Source organism: Somniosus microcephalus, chromosome 13 (assembly GCF_052327205.1).
Source record: "Somniosus microcephalus isolate GS21.2 chromosome 13, FLI_Smic_1.0, whole genome shotgun sequence".
Classification (NCBI taxonomy): domain Eukaryota; kingdom Metazoa; phylum Chordata; class Chondrichthyes; order Squaliformes; family Somniosidae; genus Somniosus; species Somniosus microcephalus.
This window is the reverse complement of record NC_140999.1, coordinates 103,929,227-103,953,274: the sequence shown is the minus strand read 5'-3', so window position 1 is coordinate 103,953,274 and position 24,048 is coordinate 103,929,227. Positions and strand designations below refer to the sequence as shown.

General features: G+C 47.5%; 1 protein-coding gene and 1 pseudogene across 1 annotated transcript in view; both read left to right on the top strand.

Annotated features, from left to right (window-relative positions):
- LOC147108513 (phosphoenolpyruvate carboxykinase, cytosolic [GTP]-like) overlaps positions 1-14,874 on the top strand; it is a 28,233-nt gene extending 13,359 nt beyond the window's left edge. Inside the window, exons 3-8 of the mRNA XM_086005162.1 lie at positions 9,380-9,561; positions 11,424-11,627; positions 11,763-11,950; positions 12,895-13,057; positions 13,193-13,549; positions 14,726-14,874. Of these exons, the coding sequence (XP_085861288.1) occupies positions 9,380-9,561; positions 11,424-11,627; positions 11,763-11,950; positions 12,895-13,057; positions 13,193-13,549; positions 14,726-14,859 (1,228 nt within the window). The 3' untranslated portion in view covers positions 14,860-14,874. The remainder of the gene's footprint in view (positions 1-9,379; positions 9,562-11,423; positions 11,628-11,762; positions 11,951-12,894; positions 13,058-13,192; positions 13,550-14,725) is intronic.
- A 4,278-nt stretch (positions 14,875-19,152) lies between these two features.
- Positions 19,153-22,945, top strand: LOC147108512 (phosphoenolpyruvate carboxykinase, cytosolic [GTP] pseudogene; annotated as a pseudogene).
- The last annotated feature ends 1,103 nt before the right edge of the window (positions 22,946-24,048 follow it).

The following is a 24,048-nucleotide window of genomic DNA, read 5'->3' as shown; positions in this document are numbered from 1 at the left end:
TCGGATTGCGCGCTGGACCCTCCTCCTTTCCCAGATGGATCTCAAAGTTAAAGGCCTCTGCGCGCCAAGGCTCGCAGCCAATATGGCATATCCCGGGACAGCCCATCAATGTTCCGTAGAAGGGGTATGGGAAGTTAACATAGGTTTACGGGCCGGGATACATCCCACGGGCCGCGAGATCTACGTAGACGGTTCTAGCACTGTAGCTGACGGCAAGCGACTCACAGGGTGTGGAGTTTATGACCCTGCGGCAAACATTGCCCTGGCAATTAAGCTCCCCAGCACTATGAGCGCGCAGCAGGCTGAACTGTCCGCGGTGACGTACGTGGTTACCCACCCCGAGATTTTCCCAACCCCATACACGATTTGCTCAGACAGCATGTTCACGTGCAATTCGTGTACAGAGTACCTCGCCATCTGGTCCCGACGCGGGTACACCTCCGCGGACGGGCGGCCTTTAACAGTTAAGCCCTTGCTGGAGAAGATCCTAGCAGCTGTGGGGGAGAAAGGAGAGGTGTTCATCCATAAGGTGAAGGCTCACTCCACTACAGAACCCCGCAGTCAGGGCAACCAGCAGGCGGATGCGCTAGCCAGGGAGGGTGCCCGCAACGGCATTCTCTGGGACCCATACGAACCCGGACCCATGGCGTCGATCCAAGGCACGGAGGGAATTCCCGGGAACACAGGGGTGACACCGCCCCCAGACCTAAAGACCGTCCAAACCCTGGATCCCGCCCTAAAAGCAGTCCTAAAAGCCATCACAGAGGGCAAACAGGTAGAAGGTCCGTACAGTACGGCAGCCCTCACAGTCAAAGAAGGTATGCTGTTCCGAGAGGAGCAGTGGGTTGTGCCGCAGCAGCACTGAAGGGAATTCCTGCAATTGGCCCACGAGGGTCCAGGAGCGGGACACCCCGGACCTGAGGTCACCTGGCAACGGGTGGAGCAGGCGGGATGGTGGCCGGGACTTCGGGACGATGTCCGCGAGTTCTGCGCAAGCTGTCTTGTGTGTGCTGCTAACAACCCAGACCCCCACAAAAGGAAGGTGCCCATGGGGCACATCAGGAGGGTAGAGGGACCATGGCAGTCGATTCAGGTCGACTACATAGGGCCCCTGCCCGCCGCCCAGGGAGGCTATAAGTACTGCCTTGTCCTGGTAGATGTGTTCACCAAATGGGTAGAAGCCTTCCCGTGCAGAACAGCTACGGCACTGGGTACTGCTAAGATCTTGATTCGGGAAGTGTTCTCACGGTGGGGACTCCCCCGTTTTGTAGAGTCCGACCAAGGGAGTCAGTTCACCGGTCAAGTAATGCAGAACGCCCTCATGCTTTTGGGCATTGAGGGAAAGTGGCACGTAGCATACAATCCCCAGTCATCCGGGATTGTTGAGCGTATGAATCGGACCCTCAAGGAAAAGCTGAGGAAAGAGACAATGGGCTCGCCCCAGAAATGGGCAGAGGTCCTGCCTTTAGTCCTCATGGGGATCCGAGCCAGCCAGTCCAAAAGCACGGGGTATTCCCCGCACGAGTTAATGACTGGAAGGATCATGCGAACACCCACCCATGTGCTAGCCCCGGTGCTCACTGAGGGCCAGCTCCGAGAGGTGAAACGGGACAAATTCGCCCAAACCCTCTTGGAGCGCCTGAGACAGATTTATGGACAGGCGGCTGGGAACATGGGAAGACAGCACCAGGGAAATAAACTGTTGTTGGAACCTCGGAAACAACAAGAGTGGGTAGTCGGAGACCAGGTCATGGTCCGAAACTACGCCAGGGTAGGGAGTTTTGAACCACTGTACATGGGGCCATACAGCATTGTAGACAAGGCCAGCCCCATGGTTTATGCAGTGAAGACGCCCCGACGTACCAAATGGTTTCACATCAACCAGTGTAAACTGTTTAAACCGGGTACAAAAGGGCCACCAAAGGGGACCAGGTCTGAGAACAAAGATCCTCAGCCTGTAACAGAGTCACAGACCACACAGGCTGGAGCAGTAGCCTGCGTGAAGGGAGAGGCCATCCCATTGGAGTGGGAGGTCTCATCTTTTGAATGGGATTTAGGCAGGGGAGAGCCCGAACAGCTCAACCTCGCTTTAGACCCAATCACGGAGGAGGAAGAGTCAGAGGACGGCAGTCCCGCCCTCGACTCAAGCTTGGGGGAGGTAGGGAGTGGGGGCGGAGACTCGTTACCTGTAGGGACAGGTGAGGTGGAGTCAGAAGCCACAGATCCCGACCCCGGGGGGCGGAGCCTGAGGGAGGGGAGCTGGAGCCGGCAGCTGTGGAGGAACCACAGGCTGTAACGGTAACAGTCCCAACCCCCGGTCCATCGGCCCCGGGAGCCCAACCCAAAGCAGCCCCTCGTAGGTCGGCTCGAGCGCCCCAGCCCAGAAAATTTTGGCCAGATTCTCCCCATCCTTCCCAACCACGGTTTAAAGCAGCCCCAGGAAGACATGATCCCCGTTCAGCAGCGACAGGCTGCGGGGGATCAAAGCCAAAGATCAATGCAGCCCCACCGCAGGGTGTGGCACACGACAGACCTCACAGGGATTCGGAAAGCCGCCCCACGGAGGGCGGCGCTGTACATAAGTTAAGTTAGGTAATTATGGTCATAGTTTAAGGAATGTAAAGTATATGGTGTTAAGAGTACAATTTTGAGGTCTGCCCGGTATGTGTGTTTGTTAGGGAGCGGGGTCCAGGAACCCATGCATCCAATTAATTTAGGCCAGCACCTATCGGGAGCCCGGCTACATCGTTTTGTTGGTTACAGAAACCTGGGATACGATGGAAAGGATTGTCGTCGCGTTCATGGCGATCGGGTGCGGGTGGGCCTACCGAGGCCGCACCAAGGACGTCATCATTTTCGGGTGCTCCGGGGACACGGCCCCCATCGCAACGGATGGGATGGGGGAGCGAGAGGTAGAGGAAACCGCCACCTACTTCCACCAAGGGAGATGGCCAGGTTGGCTGGGAACGAATTCTACGGAATATTCCAGCAATTTCGGTTTTGCCTACCAAGAGACTTCATTAACGTGCCCTCGAGTGAGGATCCTAGCGCCCAGAGTCAGCGTTACCGTGGGAAAGAGGATTTGTCTGGTGTGCAATGGGAACGTACCACCAAGGCGATGGTGGTGGTTACGAAAGCTGGGAAAGGACATGAGAAACTCTACGGTCGAGTGGGAGCGACTGGGTAATAACACCCATCGGACTATTACGGGAACTCACGGACAATTACGTGTGTGTTGGGACAAATGGTGGGAACCAGATGAGGGAATATATGTCTGTATGTGGGGTTCGAGACACGTCTGCCCCAAGGGCGTGTCCATCTTCTTCCAGAGGCAGTGGCAGGATGAAGGGAAGGGGATGAGATGGGATGTTAGCACTCGAGCGTGCGGAGCCCCATACTCCCCTATTCCGGTGAACGCCACTGAACTCATCACCCGCCCACGCAAGCCCCTGCCCACGCTTCCGGTAGCACTAGCCCAGAAAGGAGGATGCCCAACCACCACCAAGGGACCCGGGAACGGTTTAGTATTGGTACCCACCGGTCAGGTGCTGTACCAAGGGGTACACTACGCGGTGGCCTCAGTGATTTTAAATCTCACTGAGGTAAGATTGCCGGAGTGGTGTCCCAAAGAAACGGAACAATTATACCAGGTCCTGTTAACCCGTATGTTTAGACAATTTTACGAATTTGACTTTGCCGACATCGACAGAGACAAATTATACACCACACCGCCAGAAGTTTTGGATCGAGTCGGGAGGCAAAGAAGGGGTACTGTAAATGACATATTCACTGCTTTTAATACCGGGACATCTGTTGTCAACGCTCTAGATAACGTGGAGCTGCAGACACAGATCAACGGTTTAAAAGCCCAGTTAAGGAACATATTGACAGACGAAAACAAGGTAGTGGGTTCTGAGTTGCATGAGGACCAGGCCATGACACTACACTTTAAGGACATAATTGCTGAGCTGGAGAAACACGCGAGAACGGTAAATGCACTCATTAAGGAGGATCGGAATGCGTCCGATCAAGCTGCGCAAAACGAGGCCTGTGTGCTGTACGGGGCGTGGTTATTGGGCGAGGGCCGCAGTAATCTTGAGGATTTAAAACAGGGTTTGGTCCCGTCCTGGATCAGCAACAAGCACTTGCAAGCGCTCCACCCTTTTGAGAATGCATTAAGCCCGTGCCAGCTCAGGCTAGCCGCAGAAGCATACCCAGTTCCAGTGGACTGCGGACATTCGAATCACACTATTATGGGAATAGTAGTAAGAATGCCGGTGTTGGGTCCCGCAGCAAAGCCCGCCCCGGTATACAGAGTAGAGAACATTGGAGTCATTCAGGGGGGTGCACACATTCGTTACGCAGTGGTCCCGCCTTACGTCATCAGATGGGAGCGTACGATGACAGGCACCGACCTCTCGGGATGTCGGAGCCGGGGAGCACACATCATCCTGTGTCCCCAGCACTTGAATGCCTTTTTGAAACCACAGTGCGGGTTCAGAACCGCTAGCGCAAAGCCGGTGAATTGCACGATGGAGGCAATGGCAGAGGACCATGTGCCCCCACAGGTAGCATATATCGGGGGTGGGACATACTGCGTCACCACTGCAGCGCCTCAGTACCGATATGGACAACACGAGTGGTGTTCGGTCAGTGATAGCAGTTTCTGTTTCAAACCCAGGGCCGAGGTTCAAGTGGCACAACAACGAATTGTTCCCATTCCTGCGCCCTCCACCGTACACATCACTATCAAAGAGAATTTCACAGACTTACAACGATTTGTCGCGCATTTTGGTTATGTCATTCCCCCTCTTCCCGAACACCTCACCAAGATTTTAAAAGCCGTTATAATTTCGCAGAAACATTTCTACACACTGGAGCAGAAGACTTTAGAGATAGGAAAAGACATATTGGACATAACCATCCCACCATGGTGGGACTTGTTCACCAACATAGAAATCCCAGCCTGGATTAGAATAGCATCCCATATCCTAGTAGGATGTCAGGTTTTAATTGTGATATTTTTGCTCTTCGTGCATTGTAAGAGAGGCAAACGCCTCCAGAGGCACGAGAACGCGGGCGAATGGAAAGAACGCTATGTGCGAATGGGGGAAGAAGACACCCCACTTTAAGCTGCTAGTAGAAGATTAAGAGTCCATCCATTTTAAGATTTTTTTTTTTTTTTGGTTTTTGCTTCTCTTTTGAACATCCGTGTTTTCTTTTGCGTTTGGTTTGGGTTATAAGGAATTAAGTATTGTTATGTTATTAGTCGTTATTAAGTTTTGATTAATAAAAGGTGTATGCAGATGGCGCAAAAGGGTATCAACCCGTGCCCATCTGACAGGTGAAGGTGTTATAGTTTAAGATTTGCTGTCTATGATTCCAAATGTGCATGAGGTAATTTTCATTTTCTCCGGAAATGGGAACTGCATGTGTCGTGAGGGGCATAGATAGTTAAGTGCCAGGAATGTTTGGATGTGGGGAATCAGGGAAAATTTGCTCATCAAGGATTGATACTTTAAGCAAGCTATCAGTATCACAGGGGGGCCTGTAAGATTCGAAAATTTTCAGCAGAAATCAAGCAAGAAAACTGGATAAAATAAGACTGTTTATTGACCAAAGTAAGCTTGCACAGAAAAACCTTTGATAAAAGGGCATACAAAATGGCCGCTGTTAAATCTGTGAGTTGTTCAAGTAATTAATACTCAGACTTAATCAGTAACAATAAAACAGGTCTTTACTGGTTGGAGGTAGGGACTATACGTAGGTCTTTACTTCATGCCCACAGGCGGGAACTGAGGGGAGATCAGTACCCACAGTTGCCACCTCAGCTCTTCCAATAACCTTTGAGAGCTCCGAACCCCTTTCGTTTGAATATTGAAGTTCGTGTTCAAGTTTTTCCCATTTCAGAGTCCTGCCCTTCAGCATATGCAGGAGTTGGCTGACCGTTAACTCCTCTGACATCAGACGTTTTGTGTGCTCCTGTTCCATTTTCTCCATCAGCTGCTTCTGTTGTCTTTCCAGATTCTCCAACTCTATATCAAAGAACTCTTTCGTTGCATTCAACTCTTGCTCACAACGGCGAAGCATTTGTTCTAATTGCTGTTGTAGTTTGAAATGGAGTTGAGTTCGAGCCCGGTGTCCCTCAGAAATGGGCACATCAGTAGACTTGCCAGACTCAGAATCCACAGTTAAACTATGTTGTTGTTGCTCAGTGGAATTCTGTGCTGAAACTTTGTCTTTTGCACCTGAGTTGGGCTTACCATCATCCGTTCCAGAGTCTGGGCCGACTATCTTCACCGAGTTCTCACTCGTTATTGTTTGTAGGAAATGCCAGTCCATATTCATTTTCCTAATCCACTCCCGTCCTAGTAGTGGAGGACCTCCTTCAGATATCACATATAAGTCCATTATTTGACTGTCTTCGCCCTTGTGGACCACTGCAACCTCTATTTTCCCAATGGGGTACACTCTTTGCCCCGCGTATGTTTCCAATATAATCCCCGTATCCTGTAGGGGAATATGTTGGAATAACTTTCCGTAATCTTTCTTATTTATGACCGTCAATGCCGATCCAGTGTCCAATTCCAGTTTTACTTGGACTCCTTCTATCTGAAGAGTGACCCAAATTGTCTGGAGGTCTGCACCCTTACCAGCGTTGAGTACTCTTAAGCTAGCCAGTTCATTACTGCTAGCGTCTGAATCGGACTCCTGTTCGGTCACCTTGTGTACCTTTGCGTATTTTCCTTGCGGTGACTTCTTGTTGCTGGTCTTCTTCGCTGACCTGCATACTCTAGCTATATGTCCAAGCCTACCACAAGTTCTACATTCTTGGTTTTTAAACCAACACTGGTTCTGATCATGCGTTGTCTTTCCACAACGATAACATTTGCCAGAACTCACACCCAATTTGTGTGCACTGAGCTCCGGTGACCGTAGCTGCATTACTGCCGTGCCTCTCGCTGTGGCTTCGTGTGCTGCTGCCATAGTGACCACCTTCTCAAGCGTCAGCTCATTCTCCTCGAGCAGTCGCTTTTGTGTATCCTGTTTAAATAAACCACACACAAATTTGTCTCGAAGTGCCTCTGTCAGTCCCGTTCCAAACTGGCAATATTTCGCTAATTTACGCAATTCCAGCAAATAATCAGCATTGCTTTCATGCTGTAGCTGCCTTCTGTCATAAAATTTAAATCGTTCCGCTAGCATCAGCGGCGTGGGGTTTAGATGATCTTTCAGGACAGTAACAATCTCATCGAACGTCTTATCCGCCGGTTCATCTGGTGATAACAGGTGTTTCAATTGCCCGTATGTCTTCGCACCCATTAAATTTAATAATGTTAGAGCTTTATCTTGGTCACGAATTTTATTGGCCTTACAATAATTTTTTACTCTTTCAACATATATGGCCCAATCTTCGAGGTCACTATCAAAGGTACTAATATTCCCGTGTTTAGGCATTGTAGATTTGCAATTTCTCAGATTTTTTTTTTTTTTTTTTTACTGCTATCCAAGATGGCGGCTTCCCGCTCTTGCCGTCGTCCTCCACCCACAAAATGGCGGTTTTCCCGCGCTTGGCGGTCTTCACCCGTCCCCCAACGCCGTCTCCCTTCAGCCCCCGAGTGCGGCCCTTATCTTCGCCGCGATCGCCCGAGTGCGGCCCTTATCAGCGGATGCGATCGCTGGATCGCGAAGCAGCTCTCGGCTCTTATCAGGAGATGCGATCGCTCCGTTGAAACGCCTCCCGCTCGAAGCGGCTCTCGCACCCTATTCCTCCAGCTCCCCCAGCCCCGTTCGTGCGGCCAACGCGGTCGACTGCCTGTCGCGTCGCTGCCCGGCTCAGACAACGGCTTACCCACCACCAAGCTGGAGAAGAAGCTGACGGTCGCCGATGGAGGCTCCGAGGTCAGGATGTCTTCCAGTGGGGTGGAGAGGGTGGAAACCTCTCTGCAACGTCCTGGCTGTGGACGAAGCTGCCGTGGAGTGACTGCCGCAGGGTCCGAATCAGACTCGTCGCCAGTGTTAAATCTGTGAGTTGTTCAAGTAATTAATACTCAGACTTAATCAGTAACAATAAAACAGGTCTTTACTGGTTGGAGGTAGGGACTATACGTAGGTCTTTACTTCATGCCCACAGGCGGGAACTGAGGGGAGATCAGTACCCACAGTACTATTTATACCCCTATGGCCAGGAGTGGTACTGCGTATCACTACGCCCAACAAGTAGTGCAGTCCTGTCCATAGGTTCAAAGTAGCACACATATTACATACACAACAGTACCAGTGTGAGATTTCCATTCGCCACACCAGCTGTTTATAACTCCTGGGTGAAGTTGCCAGTTTAGTGCCAATGTGCGGCTGATTTGCTGCCCACATGTTCAGATTTTTGCACCCTTCATGCCCCAGAGGTGAATGGGCAGAGATCCAGTCCCCTGCAATACTTGATAAAGGGAGATATTTTCTGTGTCTGTCGTCATCGTACGTGTCTTCACACTGTTCCCTTTGGGGAACTGTATGAAGTGGTGGAAGGATTTCTGGCCACGATTAACGCTCCTTCCGTGACCGTAACCATCTTCATACCAGCCATTAGCATGGTTAATCCTATGGTGGGAGGGTTTTACGGGTTCCCACAACCCATATGAGGGGGGGGTGGCGGGCACCCACACCCACAGACGCAAGTATCCCGCTGGATGTCAACCCAGAATTTAGAGCCGGAGCTCCGACTCCACTTGCCGGGACTGTCTGGAGTGGGGTTCGAAACCCTACGCCTTCTGGCCCAGCGGTGGGGATGCTACCGCTACGCCAAAGGCCCACTCCTCTGTGTCTGTGAAATGACATATAGGACAACACGTTAATTATTTGTATGACAGCAGTTACAATCATGAAAAGTGCTGAACAAAGCAAATTAAGTAAAAGGATGAGGGTTCAATGCTTGATTTAGAGTTGTAATTAATGAACACTCATTGATACCAAGCAAAAAACAAGCTTCACTGTAGCTGGTCCATACAGGGACAATCAGAACATGAGTCCAGTAAATCTTCAGCTTGCCACATTCAGCAACATATACAACAGGAGAAGGCAGAACACGCACAGCATAAGTCCATTCCCACCACCTCCCACGGTGCATCACCTCACACACATGCATTTCATTCAATCTAAAATCAGGGGTCTTACAGAAATATCACTGTCCTGTACAGGGCTTTCAGACCATGGACAGATCAGACAAATGTAATAGCTGGGCTCAGTCCCAGGGCTGTGCTGTCAATCCTGATTCACCACACATTGCAGTGATGTGTTATTGCGGTTCTAATTTTGATGAGGATTGACTCGCCTTAATGTGGGATTCACCATGACTGAATTGATCAACTTTTGCCATTTCCAGCTGGTTGGCTCGCACGGACCCCAAGGATGTTGCTCGTGTGGAGAGTAAAACCGTGATTGTGACCCCTGAGCAGAGGGATACCATTCCCATACCAAAGAATGGAGTCAGCCAGCTCGGTCGCTGGCTGTCCGAGAAGGAGTTTGAAAAGGCATTCAAAGCACGTTTCCCAGAGTGTATGAAAGGTACAGACATTAAATCAATCTGCGGTATCTCTTTCTGAACATCGACTTCTGAGTGATTGCTCAATGAAGGTGGCAGGACAAGTTCAGATGCTTACGGGATCCTTTATAAATAGAAGTACAAAAGCAAGGAAGTTATGCTAAACCTCTATAAATCATGGGTTAGCACTCAGCTGGAGGATTGTGTCCAATTCTGGGCACCGTAATTTAGGAAGGTTATCAAGCCTTTGAGAGGATGCAGCAGACATTTACGAGAATGGTACCAGGGATGAGGGACTTCAGTTACGTGGAGAGACTGGAGAAGCTGGGGTTGTTCTCCTTAGAGCAGAGACGGTTAAAGGGAGTTTTCATAGAGGAGTTCAAAATCATGAAGGGTTTTGCGTTGCGAGTTGTGATGATCTGGAATGCACTGCCTGAAAGTGCGGTGGAAGCATATTCAACAGTAACTTTCAAAAGGAATTGGATATATACCTCTAAAGGAAACATTTGCAGGGCTATGGGAAAAGAGCGGGAGAGTGGTTCTAATTGGGTAGCTCTTTCAAAGAGCTGGCACAGGCACGATGGGCCAAATGGCCTCCATTCTATGATAAATATGTACTGATTAAGTCAGTCATTGACTCTTCAGTGTGGACCTTATCACACTTCAGCTACTCAGCCACTCTGTTCACCCGTTTCTCTGACCATTCCAGGATACCTTACATGGTTCCTGATCTATTAGGAGAATCCAGGATCTCTGCTGCTGACTGTGACAACTTCTGCCTACCAGTGTTGCAGACAAGCTTGCCGGCTGCATCTATCTGTTGCCCTAATTACAGCCCTGCAGTTGAGAGGTTTGCCTGTTCTGTGGGGGGGGGGGGAGTCAATAGCTGACACAGAAGATGCAGAACGCAAATGGTGGCAAACCCCAACCAAAAGTGCAAGAACAATTGAAGGAACCACGCCCCCCACCCCCCGCCCCCCCCCACCCCACCCCCCGCACCCCACTGTGTTTCAGACTACAGGTTGTACAAATAACAGCTACAAGGGAGTTTGGGGTTTGGATAACAGATCGAAACTCTGAGCTCCACTCTTGTGATTTATGACCTCGTTTGAACCTGTTGATGAAATCACTGCCATGCTGTTACTCACAATGTTTGTTATTCCATATGTTACATAGGATTACATTGAATATACGGCACAGAAACAGGCCATTCGGCCCAGCCAGCCCATGCCGGCGTTTATGCTCCACTCGAGCCTCCTCCCGTCTTTCCTCATCTAAATCTATCAGCATAACCCTCTCTACGTGTCCACTCTATCAAAATCTTTCATAATTTTAAAGACCTCTATTAGGTCACCCGTCAGCCTTCTTTTTTCAAGAGAAAAGAGACCCAGCCTGTTCATCCTTTCGTGATATGTATACCCTCGTCTTTCTGCTATTAGCCTTGTTAATCATTTTTTGCACCCTTTCCAGTGTTTCTATATCCTTTTTATAATATGGCGATCAGAACTGTACGCAATACTCCAAGTGTGGTCTAACCAAGGTTCAAGTTTAGCATAGCTTCCCTACTTTTCAATTCTATCCCTCTAGAAATAAACCCTAGTGCTTGGTTTGCATTTTTTATGGCCTTGCTAACCTGTGTCGCAACTTTTAGTGATTTGTGTATTTGTACTCCGAGATCCCTTTGCTCTTCTACCTCATTTAAATTCTTATTTTCCAAATAATATGTCACCTCATTTTTCTTATCTGTAATTCTGTAAATTCCGTAGCAGACAGCAGTAATTGTAGCTAAACCTGAGCTTAACCTTGGGTTCATAAGGATTTAAACATCAGTCAAATTCTATCCCAGAATAGTCTCAGGATTGATTTTCTTCCTTTAAATCTCTAGGCCGTACAATGTACCTGATTCCATTCAGCATGGGACCTGTGGGGTCACCTCTGTCCAAGATTGGGATCCAGCTCACGGATTCACCTTATGTCGTGGCTAGTATGAGGATCATGACTCGCATGGGATCAGCTGTCCTGGAGACCCTGGGCAATGGCCAGTTTGTGAAATGCCTTCATTCCGTCGGATGCCCTTTACCGCTAAAGAGTGAGTTTGGATCCTGCCATTTTTGATCAATTATTGCTCTCTGGGTGCGGGGGAAGGAAGGGGAGAGGGATCCTACACTTTGATCCAACAGCTTTGTATTGAACCTTTGGGTGATAATCCATTTGTTGTATTTAGGACCACTGGTCAATAACTGGGCCTGTAACCCCGAGCTGACACTAGTCGCCCACATACCTCAGCGCAGGGAGATTATGTCATTCGGGAGCGGTTACGGAGGAAACTCACTGCTGGGGAAGAAGTGCTTCGCTCTGCGCATCGCCTCCAGGATTGCTAAGGAAGAGGGCTGGCTGGCCGAGCACATGCTGGTAAGGATACTGGAGTTACTGTTTGCTGGAGCAGTGATTGAAGAGTTTATTCAGTAGCTGTAATTTATCAGTAATATGCCTCTGCCCTGTGAAAGAAGCAAACTTTAGAAATATTTGAATAACATATTTAAACCCTGTGTTAAGGTGTTAGCCTTGGCTCAGTTGATAGCACTCTCGCCTCTGAGCCTTGAGTTCAAGTCCCACTCCAGAGACTTGAGCGCATAATCCAGGCTAAAACTCCAGTGCAGTACTGAGGGAGTGCTGCACTGTCGGAGGTGCCGTCTTTCAGATGAGACACTAAACCGAGGCCTCACCTGGTCTCTCATGTGGACGTAAAAGATCCATGGCATTATTTCGAAGAAGGTCAGGGGAATTCTCCCCGGTGTCCTGGCCAATATTTATCCCTTAACCAACATCATTAAAACAGGTTACCCGATCATTATCTCGCTGTTGTTTGTGGGAGCTTGCTGTGCACAAATTGGCTTCCTACATTACAACAGTGACTACATTCAAAAGTATTTCATTGGCTGTAAAGCACTTTGGGATGTTCCGAGGTCGTGAAAGGCGCTATATAAATACAAATCTTTCTTTTCACACTGAGACTCTAGGCAATGAGTGATGTTTTTCAGTCTCCCACTGTATGATAATGAGCTCAATAATGTCTGAAGTTTAGGTTAAATGAAGCTTAATGTGTGTATTTTACTGGAATAATTTAAAAACATTGAATCATTTGGGATCGAGTGTGCAGCATGGGAGATATGATGGGGTGGAAATATTTACTGGTGATACGTTGCTCAGCCTGTGTCAGTATGGACACGTGCACTGACTGTCCCAGGCTGTATTTCTTTTGTCAAGCTGCAGCTATACCGGGTGCACAGTAAACTGTAGCCCAGTGTCAGTTTACAGGAATCAGCTTCTCATCAGCCTCTCCTCTCCCTCCACAGATCCTAGGAGTAACCAATCCCAAAGGCCAGAAGAAGTACATTGCTGCTGCCTTCCCCAGTGCTTGTGGGAAAACAAACATGGCTATGATGAATCCAACATTACCCGGCTGGAAAATCGAGTGCGTGGGAGATGACATCGCCTGGATGAAATTCGATGAGCAAGGTGTGTTGGTCTCGACATCGCTCTATAGTTTAAGGCAGATGTGAAATAGTTCTTTGGGAAAGTATCCGCTTTGTGTTGCCTGGTGTGAAAGTCCACTGAGTTTATTAATATGTACCTTACTGGATCTTCCCACAGGTAACCTGAGAGCAATCAACCCAGAAAATGGCTTCTTCGGCGTAGCTCCCGGCACGTCCGTGAAAACAAACCCAAACGCAATGAAAACCATCAGAAGCAACACCATTTTCACGAATGTGGCAGAGACCAGCGATGGGGGTGTTTACTGGGAAGGAATCGATGAAACCCTGCCTCCCGATGTCACAGTGACTTCATGGAAAAACAAAGATTGGATGCCAGAGGATGGAGAACCATGTTCACACCCCAACTCCAGGTTCTGTGCTCCCGCCAGACAGTGTCCGATCATTGACCCAGACTGGGAGTCTCCTGAAGGGGTTCCCATTGAAGGAATTGTCTTTGGAGGAAGGAGGCCAAAAGGTACAATAATCTAACATATAGAGCAACACAATAAACTTTAGCCACAGTGTGAGGCAGAGCCTGGGAGCAGTAGGATTGTACTGGATTGCTGCTCAGAGAGCCCAGGAACTCTTGCAGTCGACATTTGTAAAAGGTTGAAAGTAGGAGTGTTTTGCGCAACAGTATTAAAACATACAGCGGTTCAAGAAGGCGGCTCACCACCATCTTCTCAAGGGCAATTAGGGATGGGCACTAAATGCAGGCCTAGCAAGCGACGCCCACATCCCATCAATGAATTAAAAAAAAAAAAAATTTTAAACTGCGCAGTTGATAGCCGACCATTAGATAGTAGTTACATAATAGTTACAGCACAGAAACAGGCCATTCAGCCCATCAGGTTTATGCCAGTGTTTATGCTCCATATGAGCTTCCTCTCACCCCTCTTCATTTCACCCTATCAGCATATCTTCTGTTCCTTTCTCCCTCGTGTGTTTATCTAGCTTCCCCTTAAATGCATCTGTGCTATTTTGTCTCAACTATTCCATGTGGTAGCGAGTTCCACAATCTAACCACTCTGGGTAAAGAACTCTGGGTAAAGAATTCCCAATTGCATTTATTAGTGACTATCTTATATTTATGGCCCCTAGTTCTGGACTCCCCTGCAAATGGAAACATCTTCTCTACGTCTACCCTATCAAACCCGTTCAGAATCTTAAAAATGTCTATCAGGTCCCTACTCAGTCTTCTCTTTTCTAGAGAAAAGAACCCCAGCCTGTTCAATCTTTCCTGACAGGTATAACTTCTCAGTTCTGGTATCATTCTCGTCAATCTTTTTTGCACCTTCTCCAATGCCTCTATATCCTTGTTATAATATGGAGACCAGGACTGTGCACAATACTCCAAATGCGGTCTAACGAAGGTTCTATACAAGTTTAAGATAACTTATCTGTTTTTCAATTCTATCCCTCAGAAATGAACCCCAGTGCTCTGTTGCTTTTTTATGGCCTTATTAACCTGCGTTGCTACTTTTAATCATTTGTGTATCTGTACCCCCTGATCCCTCTGTTCCTCTACCCTGTTTAGAAACTTATTTTCCAAAGGGTATACGGCCTACTTTATTCTTCCTACCAAAATGTACCACCTCACACTTACCTGTATTGGAGTTCATTATTTCAAAGACTTTCTGTTCCATTCCAGGTGTCCCTCTGGTGTATGAAGCATTCAACTGGCAACACGGAGTTTTCATCGGAGCATCCATGAGATCAGAGGCTACAGCTGCAGCAGAACACAAAGGTATGAGAGTAACACTGGGACACAGATTACAACAGTAACACTGGACACAGAGTACAGTAACAGTGGACACAGAGTACAGTAACACTGGACACAGAGTACAGTAACTCTGGACACAGAGTACAGTGACACTGGGGCACAGAATACAGTAACCCTGGATACAGAGTACAGTAACACTGGGGCACAAAGTACAGTAATACTGGACACAAAGTACAGTAACACTCTGACACAAAGTACAGCAACACTGGACACAGAGTACAGTAACACTGGACACAAAGTACATTAACAGTGGACGCAGAGTACAGTAACATGGGACACAGAGTACAGTAACACTGGACACAGAGTACATTAACACTAGGACACAGAGTACAGTAACACTGGACACAGAGTACAGTAACACTGGAAACAGTACAGTCACACTGGACGCAGAGTACAGTAACACTGGACACAGTACAGTAACACTGGGACACAGAGTAGAGTAACACTTGACACAGAGTACAGTAACACTTGACACAGTACAGTAACACGCGACACAGAATACAGTAACACTGGGACACAGAGTACAGTAACTCTTGACACAGAACACAGTAACACTGGAACACAGTGTACAGTAACACTGGAAACATGTACAGTCACACTGGACACAGAGTACAGTAACACTGGGCACAAAGTACAGTAACATTGACACAGAGTACAGTAACACTAGGACACAGAGTACAGTAATACTGGACACAGAGTACATTAACACTGGGACACAAAGTGCAGTAACACTGGACATAGTGTACAGTATCACTGGGGCACAGAGTACAGTAACACTGGACACAGTACAGTAACACTGGGGCACAGAGTACAGTAACACTGGGACACAGTGTATATTAACACTGGACACAGAGTACAGTAACACTGGACACAGAATACAGTAACACTGGGACACAGAGTACAGTAACAGTGGACACAAAGTACAGCAACACTGGGTAGAGTACAGTAACACTGGACACAGTACAGTAACACTGGGACACATAGTACAGTAACACTTGACACAGAGTACAGTAACACTGGACACAGTACAGTAACACTGGGGCACAGAGTACAGTAACACTTGAGACAGAATACAGTAACACTGTAACACAGAGTACAGTAACACTGGACACAGTACAGTAACACTGGGACACATAGTACAGTAACACTTGACACAGAGTACAGTAACACTTGACACAGAATACAGTAACACTGTAACACAGAGTACAGTAACACTGGACACAGTACAGTAACACTGGACACAGAGTACAGTAACACTGTACACAGTACAGTAACAATGGGACATAGAGTACAGTAACACTTGACACAGAATACAGTAACACTGTAACACAGAGTACAGTAACACTGGACACAGTACAGTAACACTATACACAGTACAGTATCACTGGGACATAGAGTACAGTAACACTTGACACAGAATACAGTAACACTGGGAAACAGAGTACATTAACACTCGACACAGAGTACAGTAACACTGGACACAGTACAGTAACATTGGGACAGAGAGTACAGTAACACTGGACACAGAGTACAGTAACACTGGACACAAAGTACAGCAACACTGGATAGAGTACAGTTATACTGGACACAGAGTACAATAATACTGGGGCACAGAGTACAGTAACACTGGGCACAGAGCACAGTAACACTGGACACAGTACAGTAACACTGGACACAGAGTACAGTAACACTGGGGCACAGAGTACAGTAACACTTGACACAGAGTACAGTAACACTGGGACACAGGGTACAGCAACACTGGATAGAGTACAGTTATACTGGACACAGAGTACAGTAATACTGGGGCACAGAGTACAGTAACACTGGACAGAGTACAGTAACACTGGACACAGAGTACAGTAACACTGGACAGAGTACAGTAACACTGGGACACAGAGTACAGTAACACTGGATACAGAGTACGACAGTAACACTGGGACACAGAGTACAGTAACACTGGACACAGTACAGGAACACTGGAGCACAGAGTACAGTAACACTGGGACACAGAGTACAGTAACACTGGAATTTTTTGAGGATGTAACTGGTAAAATAGATAAGGGAGAACCAGTGGATGTGGTGTATTTGGATTTTCAGAAGGCTTTCGATAAGGTCCCGCATAAGAGATTAGCTTGTAAAATTAAGGCACATGGGATTGGAGGCAAGGTATTGACTTGGATAGAGAACTGGTTCGCAGATAGAAAGCAAAGAGTTGGAATACACGGGTTGTTTTCCGAGTGGCAGGCAGTGACTAGTGGGGTACCGCAAGGATCGGTCCTAGGACCCCAGCTGTTCACAATATATATTAATGATCTGGACGAGGGAATTGGATGTAGTATCTCCAAATTTGCAGACGACACAAGGCTGGGTGGGAGGGTATGCTGTGAGGAGGATGTTGTGAAACTCCAGTATGATTTGGACAGGTTGGGTGATTGGGCAGAAACATGGCAAATGCACTATAATGTGGATAAATGTGAGGTTATCCACTTTGGTGGCAAAAACAGGAAGGCAGATTATTATTTGAATGGCAATAGATTGGGAGAAGGGGAAGTGCAAAGAGACCTGGGTGTTCTTGTGCACCAGTCGCTGAAGGTAAGCATGCAGGTGCAGCAGGTGGTTAAGAAGGCAAATGGTATGTTGGCCTTCGTAGCAAGAGGGTTCGAGTACAGGAACAAGGATGTCTTGCTGCAGTTGTACAGGGCCTTGGTGAGACCGCACCTTGAGTATTATGTGCAGTTTTGGTCGCCTTATCTGAGGAAGGATGTTCTTGCCATGGAAGGAGTGCAGCGAAGATTCACCAGGCTAATACCTGGGATGGCAGGAATGATGTACGAGGAGAGACTGGGTCGATTGGGCTTGTACTCACTGGAGTTTAGAAGATTGAGGGAATCTCATCGAAACCTATAAAATTCTGTCAGGCCTGGACAGACTAAATGCAGGAAGGATGTTCTCGATGGCCGGGGAGTCCAGAACTAGGGGTCATAGTCTAAGGATAAGGGGTAAGCCATTTAGGACTGAGATGAGGAGGAATTTCTTCACCCAGAGAGTGGTGAACCTGTGGAATTCTCTACCACAGAAGGCAGTGGAGGCCAATTCATTAAATATATTCAAGAAGGAGTTGGATATATTTCTTAAGGCTAAAGGGATCAAGGGATATGGGGAGAAGGCAGGAACGGGGTACTGAATTTGGATGATCAGCCATGATCTCATTGAATGGCGGAGCAGGCTCGAGGGGCCGAATGGCCTACTCCTGCTCCTATCTTCTATGTTTCTATGTCTATGTTTCTATGTCTTTTCATATATATCTGATAACATACAGCTTGGAGTCGTTTAGAAGACCGTAAATCAGATGAGCAGTTATGAAGGCACGAGCCTCACAGAGAAAAATGCAAGCAGCTGATAAGCTTCTTGAACTCGGCCACATTACTGACCTAACCTCACCGACAGTAACAATGAAAAGAAATCTTAATCCTTCGGCCACTTGGCTGCCTATGTCTCGAAACGTATTTTGGTTTCTCACAGTCATAGTGAGCACAGTAGAGGTGACATAGCAAAAGTAGATGGTTAACAAGGTTGATGGCGACCTGTGATCTGAGAGGATGTTGTTGATGGTAAAAGACTTTTCCCAGCAAAGTACGGGTGCGATGCACTAAAAATGGCAACATATTGGAGTCTGCTTTCCTTTGGTTGCAAGTGGTAGTGAACGCATCAGTGCGGGTCTATAACAGGATTTCCTGATTTTGTCTGATGACTTTCCTGTGAAGGGGCCTTGGGAGGTTTTCCTACGTTGAAGGTGCTATATAAATGCAAGTTGTTGATTTATTCACACACAGACTGTTTCAGTCACATTTCCAACTGGAGGAAATTAAACCGAGTTATTTACAGCATAGACCATATTAAATATAATAAAACACCTTAAATAAATATATTTTATGAACCACACTGGGAAAGGTAAATAACAAATAAGTTGTGGCAGTGTTAGTACAGTTGTACTCCCACTGTTAATATTCTAGATTCTACTGTATTCTTTTAAAAACAAAATGTGCAGAACACCATCCTTCATTTGTAGCACTCTCTAAGTTGAGTTGAGTTGTGTGTGCATGTTGGACTAGTTCAATGCATCCAAAGTGTCAAGATACCGCGGGCCAGTAAACATAAGCGTCCTTAACCCCCGGAAAAGAATTTCACATTCAGCGAGTTGCTCAGTGACGAAACTCAAGCTCATTCCGACCGATCTCAGCAGTGATGTAATTGTTCTTTTGCAGGTTCTTGCTGATCCATTTCTCGGAGAAGACATGGCCCCCCAGCTGCAGTCTCAGACTCGGCTCCTTCTGAATGTGGTTCGAGGGGATCTGAACACCTTGAGCTCTCCAGTGAGAGACTTTGTTGAACAAAGTGCGAAGCTGTGTCAGCCGGACAGCATCCACATCTGTGATGGGAGTGAAGAAGAGAACAGGCAGATTCTGTCCCTGATGGAGGAGCAGGGGATGATCAAACGCTTACGCAAGTATCAGAATTGGTGAGCAGCTTTCTCCTTTACAGATACAGTATATATTTTTTGATGAAGTTTTATTGTGTGTGTCAATTTTAGGTGCATAATTTTTCACTTTTGCCATCCAGCATCAGCCACAAGCACTCCCAGGTAGGGTATACCAGGGTTACATGCAGAGCAAAACTCCGACTACACTGTCCCACCAACGTGCCTCAGCCCCAGCCTCAGAAGACTTGCTGTTGTACCTGTTAAATCTGTGAGTTGTTCAAGTAATTAATACTCAGACTTAATCAGTAACAATAAAACAGGTCTTTACTGGTTGGAGGTAGGGACTATACGTAGGTCTTTACTTCATGCCCACAGGCGGGAACTGAGGGGAGATCAGTACCCACAGTACTATTTATACCCCTATGGCCAGGAGTGGTACTGCGTATCACTACGCCCAACAAGTAGTGCAGTCCTGTCCATAGGTTCAAAGTAGCACACATATTACATACACAACATTCCTCCCTTCCTAGCTTTACAGTCATCTCCTCATTTAACATAACGTAATAACATATATACATATATAACTTCAGGTTTACATAACAGAATAACATAGATACATAGATAACTTCATGTCAAAACAGATCACAGATTCAGTCTCTGCGGAAAACAGTTCACAGATTCAATCTCTGTGGTGGAGTCGGTTCACGTTGCTGGAGTGACTCATTCAATAGTCCTTCCATGGATTTAACAGTTTGAACTTCCGAACTGAATTGGCTCCGTTCGGAGGGACCACGTGTGTGATCTGGTAGAGGTGATAATGGTTCAGATGGGTCATCTTCTGTTTTTACTTTTCCTTTTCTGCTTCTTGGAGACTCTCTGGGCTCCATTGTCAGCTGCCACAGCTGCCAGCTGCATGCGCAGTTCCTCCTTCTCTTCCTCCTGTTTCCGTCGTAGAGCCAGCTTCTCCCGATGTTCCGTAGACTTTTGGTGCTCCTCCATGATTTCTGCACTTTGGGAGTCGAAGTTACAAGCTGGGCAGGACAGGACATCGTAATATTCGGTGTCGTCCACCAGGTCATGGTAATATTCGGTGTCGTCCTGAGCTAGACCAGTGAGAGGGTCGTCTATTTCCTCCATACCCAGCTGGACGTTAGCCAGCTCTTGTTCCAAATCCAGACATCTTTCCTGAAGAGACTTCTTCATGTGTACCTCTGCATCCAGCTTTTTCTGGGCTTTCAGCAAGTCGTTTACTAGTGACCTCATTTGTGATTTTAATACTTCAACTTCTTTTGGAGATTGATTGATCGGACTATGCAATCCCTCTACCGGAGCAGCTGTTTCAGCGGTCTGTTGTTCTACGTTGACGTGAGTCAGCGTACTTTTGGCATCCAAGGGCTGCTCTGTTGCAGTCATCTCAGTCTGTGTTGCCACCTCAGCTCTTCCAATAACCTTTGAGAGCTCCGAACCCCTTTCGTTTGAATATTGAAGTTCGTGTTCAAGTTTTTCATTAACACTGGGACACAAAGTGCAGTAACACTGGACATAGTGTACAGTATCACTGGGGCACAGAGTACAGTAACACTGGACACAGTACAGTAACACTGGGGCACAGAGTACAGTAACACTGGGACACAGTGTATATTAACACTGGACACAGAGTACAGTAACACTGGACACAGAATACAGTAACACTGGGACACAGAGTACAGTAACAGTGGACACAAAGTACAGCAACACTGGGTAGAGTACAGTAACACTGGACACAGTACAGTAACACTGGGACACATAGTACAGTAACACTTGACACAGAGTACAGTAACACTGGACACAGTACAGTAACACTGGGGCACAGAGTACAGTAACACTTGAGACAGAATACAGTAACACTGTAACACAGAGTACAGTAACACTGGACACAGTACAGTAACACTGGGACACATAGTACAGTAACACTTGACACAGAGTACAGTAACACTTGACACAGAATACAGTAACACTGTAACACAGAGTACAGTAACACTGGACACAGTACAGTAACACTGGACACAGAGTACAGTAACACTGTACACAGTACAGTAACAATGGGACATAGAGTACAGTAACACTTGACACAGAATACAGTAACACTGTAACACAGAGTACAGTAACACTGGACACAGTACAGTAACACTATACACAGTACAGTATCACTGGGACATAGAGTACAGTAACACTTGACACAGAATACAGTAACATTGGGAAACAGAGTACATTAACACTCGACACAGAGTACAGTAACACTGGACACAGTACAGTAACATTGGGACAGAGAGTACAGTAACACTGGACACAGAGTACAGTAACACTGGACACAAAGTACAGCAACACTGGATAGAGTACAGTTATACTGGACACAGAGTACAATAATACTGGGGCACAGAGTACAGTAACACTGGGCACAGAGCACAGTAACACTGGACACAGTACAGTAACACTGGACACAGAGTACAGTAACACTGGGGCACAGAGTACAGTAACACTTGACACAGAGTACAGTAACACTGGGACACAGGGTACAGCAACACTGGATAGAGTACAGTTATACTGGACACAGAGTACAGTAATACTGGGGCACAGAGTACAGTAACACTGGACAGAGTACAGTAACACTGGACACAGAGTACAGTAACACTGGACAGAGTACAGTAACACTGGGACACAGAGTACAGTAACACTGGATACAGAGTACGACAGTAACACTGGGACACAGAGTACAGTAACACTGGACACAGTACAGGAACACTGGAGCACAGAGTACAGTAACACTGGGACACAGAGTACAGTAACACTGGACACAGTACAGTAACACTTGATACAGAGTACGACAGTAACACTGGGACACAGAGTACAGCAGTAACAGTGTCCACCAATTCCTACTAGAAAGTGCATGTATGTGGATGTGGAGTGAGGAGTCTGCCAACATTCACTATTCACATTCTGTGTCACACATGAAGGAGAAAAGCTGTCACTTTATATTTTGAGTCTAGTGTGAAGGTTGTGCTGTTGTGCTATTTGCCTCCATACTAATGTACTGTTAACTCAGATAATTCCCATGTCACCCTCGGTACCAGTTCTTCACTGTTTGTCACTGTTCCTCAGGTAAGGTCATTATGCACGACCCATTCGCCATGAGGCCTTTCTTCGGGTATAACTTTGGCAAGTACCTATCGCACTGGCTCAGCATGGAACACAGGGCCAGCACAAGACTTCCCAAGATCTTCCACGTCAACTGGTTCCGCAAAGACAAGCAGAACAATTACCTGTGGCCGGGCTTTGGGGAGAACTCCCGGGTCCTGGAGTGGATGTTCCGGAGAATCGAGGGAGAGGACTGCGCCAAGCTGTCTCCTTTGGGCTTCATTCCCGCAGATGGTGCCCTGAACCTCAAAGGCCTCGGCAATCTGAACATGGACGAGCTCTTCAGTGTTGAGAAAGAATTCTGGGAAGAGGAGATAGAAGAGATCAGAAAATATTTTGAAGAACAAGTCAACAATGACCTTCCCAGTGACGTGGCGAACCAGCTGCTGCAGTTAGAACAAAGAATAAGTCAGTTGTAACAAGGGACGTAAACAAAAACTTATGGAGACAGAGCCTCTCCTGATAGGTCATCTTGTTAAGGGAGTGAGTAGCTAATCCATGCAGACCAGGAGAACCCCTCCCCCTGGTTTGACCATTGATCTGTGCTGAGTTAATGGACCTCACCCATCAGGGGCAATCCTCCTCTATGCCTCATGGGTCAGGGAGTGGAAAATCAGCCAGGGTTCCCGCTCCCGGTTGCTGTTCAATGATGTCTGCTGCACGGGTACATGTGTGTGTGTGTGTGTGTGTGTGTGTATGTGTGTATGTGGGCTCCAGGTGAGGACGAATTGGGCTTCGTCATGGTTCAATAGCTCGCAGTTAAGGCTCACACATAAAGGGTAGGCACTTGGGTGAGATACGGGGGAGCAACCAGGGCTTGTGGAACCACATCACAGAACAGGTGAATGGCTAAAGGCCAGGTTGGGTGCGGGGAGTGGGAGGGAGAGGAGGAAGGGGGTTGGCCGCACGAACGGGGCTGGGGGAGCCAGAGGAATAGGGCGCGAGAGCCGCTTCGAGCGGGAGGCGTTTCAACAGAGCGATCGCATCTCCTGATAAGGGCCGAGAGCCGCGAGAGCGATCGCATCTCCAGATAAGGGCCGAGAGCCGCTTCGGTCGGGAGCCACTTCGCGATCCAGCGATCGCATCCGCTGATAAGGGCCGCACTCGGGCGATCGCGGCGAAGATAAGGGCCGCACTCGGGGGCTGAAGGGAGACGGCGTCGGGGGACGGGTGAAGACCGCCAATCGCGGGAAAACCACCATTTTGTGGGCAGAGGACGACGGCAAGAGCGGGAAGCCGCCATCTTGGATAGCAGTAAAAAAAAAATCTGAGAAATTGCAAATCTGATAAAGTACTACAATGCCTAAACACGGGAATATTAGCAACTTTGATAGTGACATCGAAGATTGGGCCATATATGTTGAACGAGTTAAAAATTATTGTAAGGCCAATAAAATTCGTGAGGCTGATAAAGCACTAACATTATTAAATTTAATGGGTGCGAAGACATACGGGCAATTGAAACACCTGTTATCACCAGATGAACCGGCGGATAAGACGTTCGATGAGATTGTTACTGTCCTGAAAGATCATCTAA